At 40.8% G+C, this 19,209-nt stretch overlaps 1 protein-coding gene across 1 annotated transcript; it reads right to left on the bottom strand.

The window, feature by feature from the left end:
- Nucleotides 1–9: 9 nt before the first annotated feature.
- Nucleotides 10–18,771, bottom strand: LOC129718235 (general odorant-binding protein 83a-like). Its single transcript, XM_055668806.1, has 4 exons — nucleotides 18,627–18,771; nucleotides 958–1,033; nucleotides 496–752; nucleotides 10–300 (listed from the first exon to the last, which is right to left on the bottom strand). Exons 1-4 carry the CDS (start codon nucleotides 18,708–18,710, stop codon nucleotides 283–285), a joined length of 435 nt encoding a protein of 144 aa, XP_055524781.1. The 5' UTR covers nucleotides 18,711–18,771; the 3' UTR covers nucleotides 10–282.
- Between the last annotated feature and the right edge of the window lie 438 nt (nucleotides 18,772–19,209).

Consider the following 19,209-nt stretch of genomic DNA (forward strand, 5'->3'; position numbering starts at 1 on the left):
ATTTAACACTTTTGTTTGGAAGATTTGTTTATTTCTTTTCCTTGATTCTGGGTTAGTAAACAATTTCAAAAGTTGGTTAGTCACACAATCTAAGTGCTGTTCCTTAAAATTAAGCTCTACCTAAGACTGGAACTAAGCAAATTGCTCTTCATTATCCTGTCAGCTGATTCTCAAAATTAGAACGTTTTCCTTTTACTGGAATACTATGTCCAGAAAAAAACGTTAAAGTATCAGCGAAACAGTTGAAGAGAATTATCTTAGTTTTCGCCGCAGTTCCACAGTTTAAACAAGGAAATAGTGCTGAAAGGAAAAAGAAAACAAAGATGATTCCTTAGCGTTCGAAAGTAATTACGGCGTTCAACTTCTTCAATTCAAACTTATTTTCGCTGAAGAATTACTCCAATTTTCCTACCAAAAGGGGGAACAACTTTCCCAAGAAAATTTCAAAAAGTAGAGTAGCAGCACAAGAGCGATTAAATAATGATAATTTATTACCTTTGGATCGGCCTGCTTCCAGCACTTGTGCAGCCAGAATGCCTTCTCGCACAGATTCTCCCCTTCCGGATAGAGGCACCGTTTTCCCATGTGCAGCGCGATGTCGTGCATCGAGTTCGGCAGCGATTCGTGTAGCTTCTCCAGATGCACATTGCCATTGTCATCGACAACTCTGGCCTCATGGAACAAGCAATTCATGTAACACTTGAGCTTCTCGTCCTCGTGGATCTGACCGTCGCTAAACTCCTTGATGGCCTCTGCGGAAAGCGTGAATTATTATTTGTAATTTATTGTCGCTTTCCGATGAACGTCCTATTCTGTGTTTGCCAGGGAGCGACGATGGGGGGCTGTTGAAATGGTTTGCACGATATACTTATTCGCGGATCGAGAGCGGAAGAGTAGGAGAGTTTGGAACGAATATGGAAATTTGAGAGACGATTAATAAAACAAAACAAAACTTACCGTCTGTAACTCCAGTTTTTCCCACGCAAATGTCATGAATTGGTTTCATCGCTTCTAGCAACTCTGGAGGAGGGTACTGTTTGTTGTGAAAATATAGAATGTAGTCACACAGTTGGTTAGTATGGTCTGAAAACTCATGAAACATTTAGTGAAGTTTGTCTCTGTGGCTTATTTGGAAGTTATTTTTATACGTTTGTAATGTCGCAAACATAATGCGGCGACGTAGAAGGAAGTTTATTTATTTGTTGGTGTACTTTACAGGAAGTCGATATCTGATTTGTGCCAAATTGATTCGTAACAATATGTATCCAATTATGCTATGCGTTTTCATCCCCATCCACGAGACTTTTTCGAGACTCTACTAGTTTCACTAAATTTAAACTAAAAAAACACTAAGATTCATAATTGTTGAATTTATTGTTAGTTAATGCGATTGTAGAAGAGTCTTTTACGAACAGCTGGAAATCAAATGACAAATACCTAGCAGATTCAAGGAAGTCACCAAAAACGTAGTACATAAGGGGTTGTTCATTAACCACTTGGTTATTTAAACTGATAGAGAGGGGAGGGGGGGGGCGTGGTTTTGAAGAAAATGGTAGATTACCGAAGTATATACTTGAGCTCTCGTCCTAATCTCCACACGGTGTAGTGTAGAACGGGTGCCAACCCTCAGTGGAAACGACCAATGTTGCTGACTGGGAAGGGAGCTGTTGTTGCCATGGTAGGAGCGGCGTACTACAGCATCTGGTCAAGATCGGGCGGCTGAATAATGAAATACGATGTGACCCCTTGGCTCTGTGGTTAGCGATGTCAGTCGGCTAGCTCTCCCACACGGCATGCTTGACATTCTATGTATGTGGAAAGAGAGGAGAAAAAATTTACCGCGCACTTCCCTTTCAGTATGTGCCTGCGTGTAGCAAATGCTTTCACCACACTGCTTTTTTCTCCACTCCAAAGTGTCTCAACCGTCCCAACCAACTTACAGAGAGACAAACACAATTCCAGCTCATCCCTCATACACTGGGGTCGCTTTTTACGCGGGTTGTTTTTATGCGTTTTTTTGGAACCTGATATTTTTACAATAACGCGGATTATTTTTATTCGATGCGGAACATTGTTTGTATGCGGTATTAAATAAGTTTGATATGAATATGTCTAATCTAATCTTTTAAATGCGGCACAACCAACCGCGTAAAAAGCGACCCCAGTGTAAGATCGAAACAAGAGGGGTGAATCACTCTACAGAAAGAACGGAGAAGTACACCGCAGAGTTCACTGGTGAGTATTCTAGAAAGTGAAAAAAAAACCTACCGGGCAAAAGTGTAGTCCTCGTGTAGCTACACCGCGAAATCGAATTCGACCAGAGTAAACTCGACCGGCACGAGCGTCGCAGTCTATTTTTTTTCTCTCAATCTCTTTTCCCCTTCTGCCATGCTCAACAAACAAACTGCAAAACGCCCCGCTGATAGCTCTGCTGTGTAATTATTGTGCGTAATGTCTATACGTGTGAGAAAGTACACCATAGTTCATTGTCTCGCAAGAGAGAGATTTCACATTTCACCGCGGTGCAGGAAGTTCACCAGATAAGAATCGTCTGTCGTTCTCTTCTAGCATGTGCGTTGATTTTCTCTTTAGTGTGAGAGCAGTTGTTTTCGCAGTGCAAGATGTTCTCCCGCATTCTAGAGGTTTTCTGAATAGAAAAGACAAGCATGCCACACGGTTATGATATCAGGTCCGATTGCCGATCGAATCGAGAATCTTTTCGAGTTGGAAATTTTCTCGACTCAGCACTGGGGCACGGTGTATCGTTGTACTTATCCTACACATGCAAAATGTGCCAAAAGCAATATCGATAACGAATTCTCTCAACTAATCTAGTCGATCGAGACCGTATTAGCCCCCAGGCTAAGCGTGCGATATTGTTGATGTTTTATCAATTATATCTGGGGCTGCAATGTCGTTCAGAGGACCAAACATTGATTGTAACCACTATCTCTTAGTATTCAAAATCCACGCCCGGTTGTTCAACGTACTGAAATTCAGGATAACGAGGGAGATACGGTTGAAAATTAGGCGATTATTTACTGATACAGTAGCTGCAGAGTACTCGCAGAGAGTTGATGAGCGGATCGATGAGTGAGTTAGAGCGGACCTGAACAAAGAGTAGAGACGTACGATTAGCACCACAGCGTGAGAAGTGTTGGGTACAACTGCGACAGTCTTGTTCCATGAGTAGTTTGACACAGAGTGTCAGTGAGCGAAGGAAGAGAAGAACCGCACCAGAGTTCATATATTGGCTACGGTGGTGATACGTTAGAGTAGATGGAGATATTGGGCAACTAGAGCTGCTGAGAAAATACTCCATCTCCGGCTGAAACGTCAGCATTGATTTTTTCAGGTATGATGCAGTTGTAGAAGATAGGAAGATAATGACCGAAACATGTCAGCCCGACAGGGAGGAGAGTCTGAATGCCGATAATTTGAGGTGGCCAGGCATTGAATACAACAATATAGCGTACTGTTGAACGGTTTTGGAAACAGAGGCGTTGAAGAGAGCTGAATCATTATTGAGAATATTAGACAAGCTGTGGATCTTCCATCCAAGGACGAGGTGAAGAACTGAAAGGCAGCTGAGGTGAATGGCGTTCCCGCCGAACTCTTCGAAGTCGGGGGTGAACAGTTGTATCCTGACATTAATCGAAGTGTGGTGTGTTGAAGGATTGCCCTCAGACCGGGTGAAAAGTCTCATATGTTTGAGCTATGAAAAAGGCGATCACCTCGACTGTAGCAATTAGCGAGGCATAACTCTTCTGGTTGGCAAAAACTGGATACGTGTAACTTGAGACCCAAATGTGGTCACCCACCACTGTCCAGCAACTCCTATCCCAACCTCCACAAGGAGCCGACCGGGATACGAGTAACCGTAACGGAAATCGGAAAATCAACCTCCGGTGGAATGCGTCGCATGCTAACTGGGAAGGGGGGGGTCGTACGAGGCTGTATCCCCATGTCAGGGGGGCGTATAACCGCGTCTGACTCGGAGCGGGCGGCTGAATCAGGAAATTCTAAACTCAAGATGGCAGGCCCATCAGCAGGATGTAGGTTTCGCGACCTTGGTAAGGTAACTGGTAAGGGAATAACGAAATTAGAAATACGGAACGGAACAATCGGCAAAAACCTACGCTACGAACACGGAAACAGAAAACGGTAAATAATTGAAAATTAGGTAGTCGTAACGTCAGATCTATAATTGAACCGGCGCGAGCTGGTTTGCTTGCTTGAGAAATACAGCGGCAGGGAGTCGAAACCGCAGCGATTCAGGAGGTTTGCTGGCCAAACTCCGGAGAAAGAGAATTCCGTGCAGTACACCCTATTGCACGCACTTCATTCAAGTACGACAGTCGTTTCGTAGTGTTGGGAAATTAGAAAACAAGGGTCATCCGGTGGATGCCCATAGATGACCGTATATGCGTTAAATCAACACCTACATATGCACCGACAAACGACAAATCTGATGTAGTCAAAGATTAGTTTTACGAAAAGCTGGACCGAAACGAGTGCCCAAAACACGACGCGAAGGTCGTCTTTGGAGATGCAAACTCGCAGGTTGGGAGGGAGGAGTTCTTCTGTCCGATCATTGGTAGGCATAGCTTCCACTCATCAACCAGTGAAAACGGCCTGAGGCTGATAAACATTGCCGTGGCCATAGGAATGGCCATATGTAGCTCCTATTTTCCACGTTCAAGTATTCGGAAACACATCTGGAAGCATCCAAATAGAAAAGCTATTTGTTAGTTCTTTTCGGGGACCAAACATTGACTCTGACAATTATCTCGTCGTTTGTTAGATCCGCGCACGGTTGTCGAACGTGCTGAAATCTCGCACAGAGAGGACGATGCGTTTTAACATACAGCGGTTGGAACTCAATGGCATGGCGGAAGAGTACGCCACAGAGCTGGATCAACGGATCTCAGAACAGCAGGAGGAACGAGTGGCAGACATAACTGGGCTGTGAAGTAAAATTTACAGTGCCATTGAAACGACTGCGAAAGAGCTGGTAGGTACGACACATCGAAGCAACGCAACAGCTGGTTTGATTCTGAGTATCAGAGAGCAACGGATGAGAAGAACCGTGTCAGGAGCCGCATGCTCACTGTGGCTACACGTCAGAACAAAGAGAGATAAAGGAGACAAGGGCTGCCGAAAATAGAGTTTACCGTCGGAAGAAACGCGAGCACGAGGAGCAGGTGCTCGCCAGCGCAGAGGACAACTTCGCTAGAAACGACGTGCGGCGCTTCTATAGAACAGTAAACAGAGTAAGAAGCAGGAATTTCGAGACATCAGTCGCGTTCGTAACGTTAGATGGACTGAAGCAGGAGGATGTGCTCTCCATCTTTCTGTTTAACATCGCCCTTGAAGGTGCAGTACGAAGAGCAACCGTGCCGTAGTATCGACCGCAGAGCCGTGGAGAAAAACTTCAGGCCTTTTAAGAGGGAAGCGGTGAGGGTGGGGCCCAACATTAACTCTACCAAAACAAAGTACATGGTAGCTTGCAGGGAGCGTGGGAGTTCCCGTGGTGTTGGTGCTGAGGTGGAGATAGATGGGGAACGATTTAAAGTGGTTGATGAATTCGTTTATCTTGGTACGCTTGTGACAACGATATGAGCCGTGAAGTGAAACGACGAGTTGCCGCTGCAAACAGGCCCTTCTACGGACTACGTAACCAGTTAAGGTCCCGTAGTTTGCAAACCCGCACAAAACTAGCGCTGTATAGGACGCTGATACCCCCGGTGACCCTTTACGGACATGAAGCATGGACGCTGAAGGAAGCTGATCGACGAGTGCTCGGAATTTTTGAGCGTAAAGCTCTGCCATTGATACTTGGCGGTAAATTGGACGATGGAGTGTGACGCAGACGCATGAATCATGAGTTGTAGCAGGTATACGAACATGCTGATATGGTGAAGATAATTTAGCGGAGCAGGCTTCAGTGGGCTGGGTATGTAGCCAGAATGCCTGACGAGAGAGCCGCCAAAACTATCTTCAGTAGAGAACCAGGAAGCGACTGTCGACTCTATGGTAGGCCTCGCATGCAGTGAATGTGCGCGGTGGAAGAAGATGCTCGATCTGCTGGTATACGAGGAGACAGGAAAACGACCGCCCAAGGCAGAAGAAACTGAACATCTCTAATTCGTTCGGCCCTAGACTGGTGAACGGTCCGTTAGCCAAAAGAGTAAAGTAAGTAAGAGATCAAATTTAAAATGCCGCAGAGAATCTGAATCCTTTGAAGAAATATGTTTAGAATTGAATTGTAGGTATGTGCTGATCTCCTCAATCAAGTAGTAAAATTCGTTTTATAATACTGTAAGGCGATCGTATTCGAGGTCATATAAAACAAAACGGCCTTTAAAAATATTCGGCTACGGCCATCCCAGTATTATTGGTTCCCCAGCATTTTGAGCCAGTCTATACTTTGTATTGGTTTCTAATGTATTCCAATATCTTTTAATAGACAAATTGAAGCTTAGTGAACGTAAACAAAGTGAATGAACTACAAATAATTGAAATGTATTCATCGAACTACGAAATGTTAGCTCTGAATTCCGTATTTTTACCATTCTGATGCGCTATTGATCTATAATGCTGGACACAAAATTTGCATTCCCAGTATTATGGGCCACCCAGTATTTGGCCCCTAATATATTTTGTATTGATTTCTAACGTGGGGAAAATTAACTAGGGTATAATTATTCCGGATGGACCACTGCCTTTAGTGGACCACCCGTTAAATTAACTCAATTTTCTCTTGATATGGATAGGAATTTTGTCTTGAGTTTTTGCAAAAATGAAGTTAATCTGGCAGGTGGTCCAGCCACGGTAGTTTTACCCTGGACCGCTTTACATTATTAACCTATAGTGGACCATTCGTCAGACAAACTCAATTTCTCTCAATATAAATATGAATTTATTAATGTTTTTGATGCAGTTTGGTAGGATAAGATGTTTCCCGATGGATGTGTTTTGAAGATCGCTCGAATTTTCGCATAAATTGAGTTGATCTAACGGGTGGTTCACTATAGGAAAAGGGTCCACTATAGGTTAATTTTCCCTATGTCAATAACTTTTGATAGAGCGGGGGCCTAGTGTGGTTGGTAACGTCTCCGCCAACCACGCTCGACGCCTGGGTTCGAATCCCACCGCCGACATAGGTGTCGATGGTTGTGAGGTGGCGTGATCCACTCACAACCAACCCAACTGGTCTAGATTCAATCCTAGCCGACACCGGGAGATTTTCTGAGGCGAAAAAATCTTTGGGATCACGCCTTCCATCGCATGAGGAAGTAAAGCCGTTGGCGCCGGTCCGTTAATAAACGGGTCGTGAGTTAGGGTCCTGGGTGTGGAGTCGCCTCCCTGGGCGTCGGTGATTGGCCACAACAGTGGCGGAGCTCTAGACCGACGGAAAATAAGCGAGAATAAAAAAAAAATAACTTTTGATGGTCGAATTTAAGTTTAGTGAACGTGAACAACATTTCTCTATATCATGCCAGAATATGTGAGCTACGGGGGATAGAACTACCTTGGATGGAGCACTTTCTTTAGTGATTCACCTGTTAGATTATTTCAATTGATGCGAAAATTCGAGGGTTGTGCGGAAAATTTCCATCGGGAAACATGTTATCAAGCTAATCTACATCAGAATCACGAGAGAAAACTTTACAAATTTCGAATTATTTCAAGAGTAAATTGAATCAATTGGCCATTTAAGGAAGGTATCCATTTAAGGCAGTTCTACCCTATATCGGCATTTTGAGCAGTGTAGGAACTAGGACTAAAATGGTATAACCTTGCTTCAATCTTAATATCAACCCTGTATAACAGTGTTTCCTAAACTTTGATTACTGTACCCAGTTGGGAAATTTAGGCTGTAGAACATTCTTCTTCTGGACTTTCATGGAAAATGTCGGGAAACGATAGTGGTCCTTCTGGGCAGTCAAATATATATTATGGTGGGGAAAATTGATAGATTTTCCAGAACAAAGTATTTTTGGTTCTTTTTTTTTTCTTTTATATATATTAGGGGGGGGAATCGTTATATGGAAAAAAAGAAACTTGATAGCAGAAAGGCAAAACCAATTTTTTTTGTTCTATTTGAGGCCCCAAACAATCCTGAATTTATTGGAAGTCGATTGGTTTTGTCTCCGCTTGGCGCATTGCATTTTAAATTTATATGGACATTTGTATGGAAAAACCAACTTTTTTGCATTTTCTATTCTAAAGAGCTAAAAATGGCTCAAACCATAGGTTTCATGACGATAACTGGTAGGTTTTTTGATGCCTAACAACTTGGCCGAAGACACTAAAGAGCTAGGGTGTCCCGAAAAATTACTAGAGCTGTTCAAAGTTGAGTATGTCGAAATTTATGTTGCAAATCATTTTTTCTGCCAAAACTGCCAGTGTACCGCCGTCAGTCAGATTTCCATCAGAAGTAACCTATGAAACACGTTGTAGATTCTATTTACGCCTAGAATATTGACCTGAATTTGTTTGCTTGGTTAAGCTGAGTGTATAAACTCGTTACAACAGGTTACTTCTGATGGGAATCCTACTGACGCCGGTACATTGGTAATGTTGGCAGAAAACAAGATTTTCTGCATTTAAATCGACATACTCAACTTTGAACAGCTATAGCTCTTCTTAGGGACATTCTAGCTCTTCAGTGTCTTCTGCAAAGTTGTTAGGCATCTGAAATACTATACTTTAACATAATGTAGTGCATTATAAGAGCATTATTTAGCTCTCTAGAAAGGTGAATGCAAAAAAGGAGGTTTTCCCATTTGAATTTCCATACAAATTTGAAATGCAATGCGCCAAGCGGAGACAAAACCAATCGACCTCAGGTAAGTTTAAGGTTGTTTATAACCCCAAAAAGAACCAAAAATACTTTGTTCTGGAAAATCTATCAATTTTCCCCACCATAATATATATTTGACTGCCCAGAAGGACCACTATCGTTTCCCGACATTTTCCATGAAAGTCCAGAAGAAGAATGTTCTACAGCCTAAATTTCCCAACTGGGTACAGTAATCAAAGTTTAGGAAACACTGTTCTACAGGGTTGATATTAAGATTGAAGCAAGGTTATACCATTTTAGTCCTAGTTCCTACACTGCTCAAAATGCCGATATAGGGTAGAACTGCCTTAAATGGATACCTTCCTTAAATGGCCAATTGATTCAATTTACTCTTGAAATAATTCGAAATTTGTAAAGTTTTCTCTCGTGATTCTGATGTAGATTAGCTTGATAACATGTTTCCCGATGGAAATTTTCCGCACAACCCTCGAATTTTCGCATCAATTGAAATAATCTAACAGGTGAATCACTAAAGAAAGTGCTCCATCCAAGGTAGTTCTATCCCCCGTAGCTCACATATTCTGGCATGATGTAGAGAAATGTTGTTCACGTTCACTAAACTTAAATTCGACCATCAAAAGTTATTTTTTTTTTATTCTCGCTTATTTTCCGTCGGTCTAGAGTTCCGCCACTGTTGTGGCCAATCACCGACGCCCAGGGAGGCGACTCCACACCCAGGACCCTAACTCACGACCCGTTTATTAACGGACCGGCGCCAACGGCTTTACTTCCTCATGCGATGGAAGGCGTGATCCCAAAGATTTTTTCGCCTCAGAAAATCTCCCGGTGTCGGCTAGGATTGAATCTAGACCAGTTGGGTTGGTTGTGAGTGGATCACGCCACCTCACAACCATCGACACCTATGTCGGCGGTGGGATTCGAACCCAGGCGTCGAGCGTGGTTGGCGGAGACGTTACCAACCACACTAGGCCCCCGCTCTATCAAAAGTTATTGACATAGGGAAAATTAACCTATAGTGGACCCTTTTCCTATAGTGAACCACCCGTTAGATCAACTCAATTTATGCGAAAATTCGAGCGATCTTCAAAACACATCCATCGGGAAACATCTTATCCTACCAAACTGCATCAAAAACATTAATAAATTCATATTTATATTGAGAGAAATTGAGTTTGTCTGACGAATGGTCCACTATAGGTTAATAATGTAAAGCGGTCCAGGGTAAAACTACCGTGGCTGGACCACCTGCCAGATTAACTTCATTTTTGCAAAAACTCAAGACATTTTCAGCAAACTTCAATCGAAAAACATCTTAGCCAGCTAATCTGCAATAGAATTACGAAACACTTTCAAAAATTCCTATCCATATCAAGAGAAAATTGAGTTAATTTAACGGGTGGTCCACTAAAGGCAGTGGTCCATCCGGAATAATTATACCCTAGTTAATTTTCCCCACGTTAGAAATCAATACAAAATATATTAGGGGCCAAATACTGGGTGGCCCATAATACTGGGAATGCAAATTTTGTGTCCAGCATTATAGATCAATAGCGCATCAGAATGGTAAAAATACGGAATTCAGAGCTAACATTTCGTAGTTCGATGAATACATTTCAATTATTTGTAGTTCATTCACTTTGTTTACGTTCACTAAGCTTCAATTTGTCTATTAAAAGATATTGGAATACATTAGAAACCAATACAAAGTATAGACTGGCTCAAAATGCTGGGGAACCAATAATACTGGGATGGCCGTAGCCGAATATTTTTAAAGGCCGTTTTGTTTTATATGACCTCGAATACGATCGCCTTACAGTATTATAAAACGAATTTTACTACTTGATTGAGGAGATCAGCACATACCTACAATTCAATTCTGAACATATTTCTTCAAAGGATTCAGATTCTCTGCGGCATTTTAAATTTGATCTCTTACTTACTTTACTCTTTTGGCTAACGGACCGTTCACCAGTCTAGGGCCGAACGAATTAGAGATGTTCAGTTTCTTCTGCCTTGGGCGGTCGTTTTCCTGTCTCCTCGTATACCAGCAGATCGAGCATCTTCTTCCACCGCGCACATTCACTGCATGCGAGGCCTACCATAGAGTCGACAGTCGCTTCCTGGTTCTCTACTGAAGATAGTTTTGGCGGCTCTCTCGTCAGGCATTCTGGCTACATACCCAGCCCACTGAAGCCTGCTCCGCTAAATTATCTTCACCATATCAGCATGTTCGTATACCTGCTACAACTCATGATTCATGCGTCTGCGTCACACTCCATCGTCCAATTTACCGCCAAGTATCAATGGCAAAGCTTGACGCTCAAAAATTCCGAACACTCGTCGATCAGCTTCCTTCAGCGTCCATGCTTCATGTCCGTAAAGGGTCACCAGGGGTATCAGCGTCCTATACAGCGCTAGTTTTGTGCGGGTTTGCAAACTACGGGACCTTAACTGGTTACGTAGTCCGTAGAAGGGCCTGTTTGCAGCGGCAACTCGTCGTTTCACTTCACGGCTCATATCGTTGTCACAAGCGTACCAAGATAAACGAATTCATCAACCACTTTAAGTCGTTCCCCATCTATCTCCACCTCAGCACCAACACCACGGGAACTCCCACGCTCCCTGCAAGCTACCATGTACTTTGTTTTGGTAGAGTTAATGTTGGGCCCCACCCTCACCGCTTCCCTCTTAAAAGGCCTGAAGTTTTTCTCCACGGCTCTGCGGTCGATACTACGGCACGGTTGCTCTTCGTACTGCACCTTCAAGGGCGATGTTAAACAGAAAGATGGAGAGCACATCCTCCTGCTTCAGTCCATCTAACGTTACGAACGCGACTGATGTCTCGAAATTCCTGCTTCTTACTCTGTTTACTGTTCCATAGAAGCACCGCACGTCGTTTCTAGCGAAGTTGTCCTCTGCGCTGGCGAGCACCTGCTCCTCGTGCTCGCGTTTCTTCCGACGGTAAACTCTATTTTCGTTATATTATATATATATATATATATATATATATATATATATATATATATATATATATATATATATATATATATATATATATAATAGTGTGGAGTGTGGGGTTGGTTTGAATCAGTGACCGGACCCACTAAAACCCCTCCAGTCTCCAGCCCATAATACTCCCCGGGACCACCGCTAAATATATATATATATATATATATATATATATATATATATATATATATATATATATATATATATATATATATATATATATATATATATATATATATATATATATATATATATATATATATATATATATATATATATATATATATATATATATATATATATATATATATATATATATATATAGATATATATATATATCAATCCCGACTCGGACGAGTTATATAACACAACGAAAACTACTCATTCTGCTCATGAATAAATGTTTCAGAAGATATAGATCTTTTTGAACAAATTTAAAATGCCGCAGACAATGAAGAGATCTGGCAACACGATCCAAAGTTGTAGCGCGTGAAAATCCGTTTTTTAGATTTATTAATGGTTTTCTCTGATAAATATTAAAAAATTTCTCATCAACAAATCGCTTTGTCAAGAACGTCGTTGGTGAAGCTTGAAAAATTGTGAATAATTTATCAATCAAAGTGCAAATTGGCCAAAAAGGTGTTGTTTACTCGTGAATGATCTTGGCGGTGTTGAAGAAAATGGCGAGATATTTGTGTTGTGAAAATATATGCGTGCTTTACTTGAGCGGTGCGAGGGAAAAAATGAGAGAGTGTTGTGTTATAATAGCCCTTTTTGAACAGTGTTTTACTAATTGGAGTTAAATTAGAGAGTTTAATAATTGTGCAATAATGAGAAAGTAAATAAACGAAATTGTGTGAGACTATGCCACCAGCCATAGTGGTATGTGTGATTTTTGTCTTTGCTTTGACACGTTAGCACACGTTAGTATAAACGAGCTTCGCATGACATATTTGAGAGACAGGAGGTTTGATTTTATATCCCGACAGTGCGGTGATTTCCTTTTACGGGAATCACTGTATTGAGCAACCAATTGGCCAGATAAGTACCAAAATTACCAAAAATATATTTGTCATAATATTGCTCTTATTGGTGATTAATGCATTCTATACATTTGTGATGGCTGCGTTTGAAGTATGAAGAGAGATGATGGTTGCTTGTGTTGTCCCTGATTGAAGTTTGCTTGCGTGTGTGTGTAAGTCGAAACGTGATGAAGTCGATGCGAGGTGTTGCAGTGTTTTCAAATATTTGCTCGGCGGCGGCATGTGGGCGCAGTAGGATTATTTTCAAGATTCATGAACCTGAAACTAAAATTCAATTTATGTTTTCGTAGCTTTTGAACGAACAGTGTACTGTTTTGAATGATTATGTTCAATTCGTGTGAGTCGGGCTAACATGAGTCCACACTGATCACACATTGTCATTAGTTTAACATTTTGTTAAAAAGCTTTGCTCAGTTCGGTCAAAAAAAATATTTGTACATATACACTTTTTCGAATACTTAAGTTTGAAACATACAACACGCCGTCCATGATAACCGCATTTCAGTTGTGATCAGTTTGGCATTTTGCAAATAAAGTTAGAATTTTTTTATGATTTTACTAGCTTTTGGACGAATGTTGCAAAACCTGAACAGTATTTTTTTAAATCAATTTTAAAAATCTCGTTGGTCGGCATAACAAGAGACCATGCGACTTAATGTTGATAGCGATTGTTTTGGCATTTTGTAAATGAACTTCGAACTCTGTTTTGTTTGATATGCATATTGGCATTTTTCTAAGTTTTTTTTGATTTGAAGGCATGCAACTTTGCCAGTTTTTCTACTCAGTAGGTATTATAGTTTATATAAAATTCTCCGCGAATTACAAAGTCTGCGCTTTTTCGGTAATTATCCTTAGCCGGTAACCCTGGTCGGTTTTCTTCCCCGAACCGCATTATTACTTAAGACAAGAATGGTGCATAAGTAACCGCGTTTTACATTAGGCTTTGCGCGCGGTATTTTGACTGCGCTCAGTGTTACTATCCTCATACATCGGTTTCGAAGTTCAAAGACCACGTATCATCGACCTTACATCGTATAATGCTCGGATGTGCCTCGTATTGGCTCTTTGGTCAGATACTTTTTCCCCTTTACTCGCTTTATCGGTTATTTGAGCGCTTATCCATCATGTCACGAAACAACGCGGCGTGATATTTTCCACTGGTACCAGTAGTTGCTTAGTTTGCGTTTGGCGTGCGGTTGTTGCGTTTTACGAAAACCATTCGTTTCAAGGTAAATTAAAAAAGTTCACGGGATGAAACGCGAAGTTTAGTGTGATACAGACTGCTAACGATTGGTAGGTTGCCGAAGATAACTAGACACTTCAATTCTCCTGTATGCCGATGCAGTGATCGTGGCGTGGTTCTATTTATATCGTCTCCTGGTGGCCGGTTGCCCAGAGACCGAGAAGTAACAATATCGTGCGAGAATTTGTGTAGGAAAGATCGCACCATCAACCTCGATGGATCCAGATCAATTCCTTTCCACTAACACTAATTCCTTCCTTTGATACTTGTGGATGATGCAGAGGATTCCTCGGTCTCTAGTAGCAACAAGTATTAAACTAACACTCCCGATATCCCTTCCTCTATTGATCTGCATTGGGCGTGGCCAGCTACGTTATTAACCAGTGAAAAGAACGATCACCAGGAATTGTACACTGAAAATGGCTTGCTACTCCTAGGCACCGTTTTGAAGGTTCTTTGTGCAATTTCAGCTGATTCTGGTCAATCGCGGGCAACACACGGGCGATCAAATATGCTATGCTATGCTATACTAAATTTAAAATGCCGCAGACAATCTGTGTCCTTTGAAGAAATATTTTTACAATTCAATTGTGGGTATGATCTGATTGAGGAATTCAATTGTAGGTATAATTGTGATTTCAGAATGCAATTGTAGGTATGATTGAGGAATCAAGTAGTAAAATTTGTTTTATAATACAGTAAGGTGATTGTATTCGTGATTACATGAACACCACAGCCTTTATACAATATTCAACTACAGTCATTCCAATACTATGGGTAGCTAGCATTTTGGGCCAGTCTAAATTTTGTATTGATTCCTAGCAAATTTCAATAATTTTGACGTAGAACTACGTCTTTGTTATCTATACTAGATTACACTTTGTGAAATTGAAAATGAAACTGGCAAATGTTGCGTCAGATTTCAAACGATTATAGCGAGCAAACGACTTAATGCATCTTAGTCATTTATGTGTCGGTGGATAGATAAAAAGTGTAACAAATTTTTGATATAATGTTCAACATTGTTGCTTTACTGCTTAATAGTAGAAAAAGGTGAAAAGCTCCAAGGTCAAGCTTTCCCATATATTTATCTCGTTATTGGCTTGCTTCCCGAGCACAGATAACAATAACATGGACGTAATAATTTCCACTGCCTACATATTTTGACTGAACAAAGTGTTTTGGTTTGTTCCTCTTTCTCCAAGCTGTGTGGCCACGCCTTAATGGCAAAAATCTACGCTGAACTCGGTACAAAAGACTGCGTGTAGAAAATTCAGCTTCAGTCTAGTTTGTCACACAACAGCGAGTGGAGTATAGCTGTTAGAGGTACGCGACATTGAGAAACGAGAGCTGCATACGAGTCAACTTTCAGGCACCGCGGAGCATGTTACCTTTATTTTGCACACGGCAGCAACAGTTACCATCGCACGCTGCAGGATATTTTGCTGGCACAGCTGCTGGAGGGTACAGCGGAGAGCAAATTTTATGCGCGGCCAACAAAATATTCAATACTACCGGTGGTGGTGCGATCATCGGCGCTCTATAGCACACATTTCGAGCTGAAGATTATGGAATCGGTTCTTTTTAGAACTATAAATGCTTGAAGATGCGAGTTATGAGAATTTTCACAACTACTTCTAGTGTGAAATTTTCATCTATTTCTCAATATTTATTTTTACAATAACGACCAGGGCGCACCAAAGATAAACGGTAGTGTTGCCTAAGAATAGTTTAACACAGCAAGATATAACCCTCATTTCAAGAATTTTCACTGCTAAATTGAGTGATTTTCCGGTTTAATTGTTTCTTTGTGCCCACTCGAACACCGTCATCAGTCAAATATTAATAACGAAAGTTAGTTAACCTAAGAACCAGAGTGATTTTCGCATCGGGAAAGCAAAAACTTTCTTTTCATGCTTATGAAAATCACTCAGTAGTATAGAAGGTGTTTTGGTTTGTTCCTCTTTCTCTAAGCTGTGTGGCCACGCCTTAATGGCAAAAATCTACGCTGAACTCGGTACAAAAGACTGCGTGTAGAAAATTCAGCTTCAGTCTAGTTTGTCACACAATTTCGAATGGAGCTGTTAGAGGTACGCGGGATTGAGAAACGAGAGCTGCATACGAGTCAACTTCCAGGCACCGCGGAGCATGTCACATTTATTTTGCATACGGCAGCAACAGTTACCATCGTACGCCGCAGGATATTTTGCTGGCACAGCTACTGGAGGGCACAGCGGAGAGCAAATTTTATGCCTGGCCAACAAAATATTCAATACTACCGGTGGTGGTGCGATCATCAGCGCTCTATAGCACACATTTCGAGCTGAAGATTATGAAATCGGTTCTTTTTAGAGCTAAAGATGCTTGAAGATGAGAGTTATGAGAATTTTCGCAACTACTACTAGTGTAAAATTTTCATGTATTCATGCATCGTTAGTTTTACAATAACGACCATCAAATAAAAACGGTAGTGTTGCCTATGAACAGTTTATCGCAGCATATAATGTATACATTTAGTCCTACGTCACCATTTCATACAACCTCTAGGGCAGTATACCTTGTAGTATTTATTACTCAAACTGAAGTTTAGTGAACGTAAACAACATTTTTTTGCATGCCTTCTGTGAGAAACGCCTATACTAATGAGCATAACTCTTGAGTTTTTCAAGTACTATTGGTAGACTTCCATTAGCTAATTTGCTGTTGTTTTTGTCGCAGTCACAAAAAGTCGGTCGGGGAAAATAAGGCAAGAATTCGTTGAAAACATCGTTCTTTTCAACAAAGTGAATAGAACTACAAACAATTGGAATGTATTCATCGGGTTACAATATGTTCGCTCTGAATCTCGTATTTTTACCATTCTCATGCGCTAATAGGCATTGGTCCATGATGCTGGTCACAAAATTTGCATTCCCAGTATAATGGGCCACCCATTATGTGGCCCATAATATATTTTGTATTGATGTCTAACGTAGGGTGAATTAACCTATAGTAGACCGCTTTACATTTTTAACCACTCATCAGATAAACTCAATTCCTCTCAATATAAATCTGAATTTATGAATGTTTGTGATGCATATTGGTAAGATAAGATGTTTCCCGATGGAAGTTTTCGAAGAGGAAGTTTTTTGAAGATCGCTCGAATTTTCGCATAAATTGAGTTAATCTGACAGGTGGTCCACTATAGGAAAAGGGTCCACTATAGGTTTATTTCCCCTGTGTCAATACCTTTTTATAGTCAAATTTTAGTTTAATGAACGGAACAACATTTCTCTAAATTATGTCAGAATATGTGAGCTACAGGGTAGAATTACCTTGGATTGACCACTTCCTTTAGTGAACCACCTGTTAGATTACCTCAATTGATGCGAAAACTCGACGGATGTGCGGAAAATTTCCATCGGGAAATATGCTATCCAGATAATCTGCATCAGAATCACAAAAAAACTTTACAAATTTCGAATCATATCAAGAGTAAATTAAATTAATTAGACGGGTTTTCCACTTAAGAAAGTGGGTTTTGAGTAGTGTGGGAACTGGTACTAATAATGGTATAACCTTGCTTTAATCTCAATATCAACCCTGTAGAACAGTGATTCCTAAACTTTGATTACTGTACCCAGTATGAAAATTTAGGCTGTAGAATATTCTTCTTCATGACTTTATAAGCGCTTGCGCAACGTAGTGTTCATGTTCATCCAGCATTTCCACGGTTATAAATTACGCTTATGCTCAAAGGTATCCGAACGAGTTTCTAACCCGAAAAGACAGCTGACTGTATCGGGAATGGAACCTTTGCCTTTCAGCTTGGAATGCTGTGCTCTTATTGATGGATTGATTGTATGACCCCTATTGTCAAAGCATGTGAATTTTCAAAGTATCAAAAAATCAGAACCTTTGAAAAGAACCAGAGCAAAATATTAAAGTAATGTATTATCGAAATTGATTCAATGTTTGTATGATATCCTAGCCTTACTTTAGATGTTGCTTTCGACACTTCCCCGTCTATTGGAATCACTCTTTAAAATAATGTCTCTGTCTTTGAACCAAAAAAAATGTACACCTAGCTTTTAATAACAGGAGCATTGATCCACAATACTGGTAGATCAAAAAATTGCCCATAAGAGTGAGAATTGGGTCCTAAAGCTATACCAGTTTTTATATATCATTTCAAAAAGCTGCGTTTTCTAAGTAAAACGTAATTTTTATAAACTGCTTATCGTTATCTTTCAATTTTAAATGGAGAAAAAAAAACTGCTCGAAATTTCTTAAATGACAGTTCATCCATGTACGTTATATGGACTGTACAATCACGGGCATACCAAAGCTTCAACGGTCTTGTATTTTTCGACCTAACAATTACATTCGATAACTTTCTAAATAATTTTAGTTGGAAAAAGTAACGAATGAGCTGCAAAATTACATTTTTCAAATTTGTTCCTATCCTCATTGCACTTCATTCGTTTTTTTAATTCCACGACTTAGCACTTTTCCAACGTACCTCAGCATCCCGGCGGGGCGTTACGTCCGCCAGGACGACAACTTCAGCGATAGCAGCCATCACAAGGAAGCAAAACCGAAACATCGTGGTTAACTCAGTCAATCAACGTATTAGTAGCACTATTTACAAACCGACAGATAACTTGCAACTGGAAAGTAAGCCGCCCCATGGGGTGATATTTATTTCGAGAAGCTCACCCGATAGTGCAATGTCATAATCCGAATTAAGTAAGCTTTCAACTGAGGAAACAAAATAGCACATAACAGCACCATTCGCGTAGCCCAACCGGGCGAAGGGTGGAAAATGAAAAGAAAATTGAACAGATAACATAAACACGATGACAATGTGCTACATCTGTGCTGGACTGATGCTTGTTTGGCTGGTGTTCTGCCAGATAATTGCTATGTTCTGTACGAGGTGCCCCTGGCTATTTGCTCGCAACGGGCAGGGTCACAAATGAGAAAAAGATTAAATCCAAAGTGAAAAACTAGAGGGAGCAAAAGCGTAATTATGTAATTCAATTTTTACAGTCTCATTCCATCTTGAGTAGTGCCGCTGTTCTGGTTTTTGCTGTACTGACATC

The sequence above is a fragment of the Wyeomyia smithii genome, chromosome 1 (genome assembly GCF_029784165.1).
Source record: "Wyeomyia smithii strain HCP4-BCI-WySm-NY-G18 chromosome 1, ASM2978416v1, whole genome shotgun sequence".
Lineage (NCBI taxonomy): Eukaryota > Metazoa > Arthropoda > Insecta > Diptera > Culicidae > Wyeomyia > Wyeomyia smithii.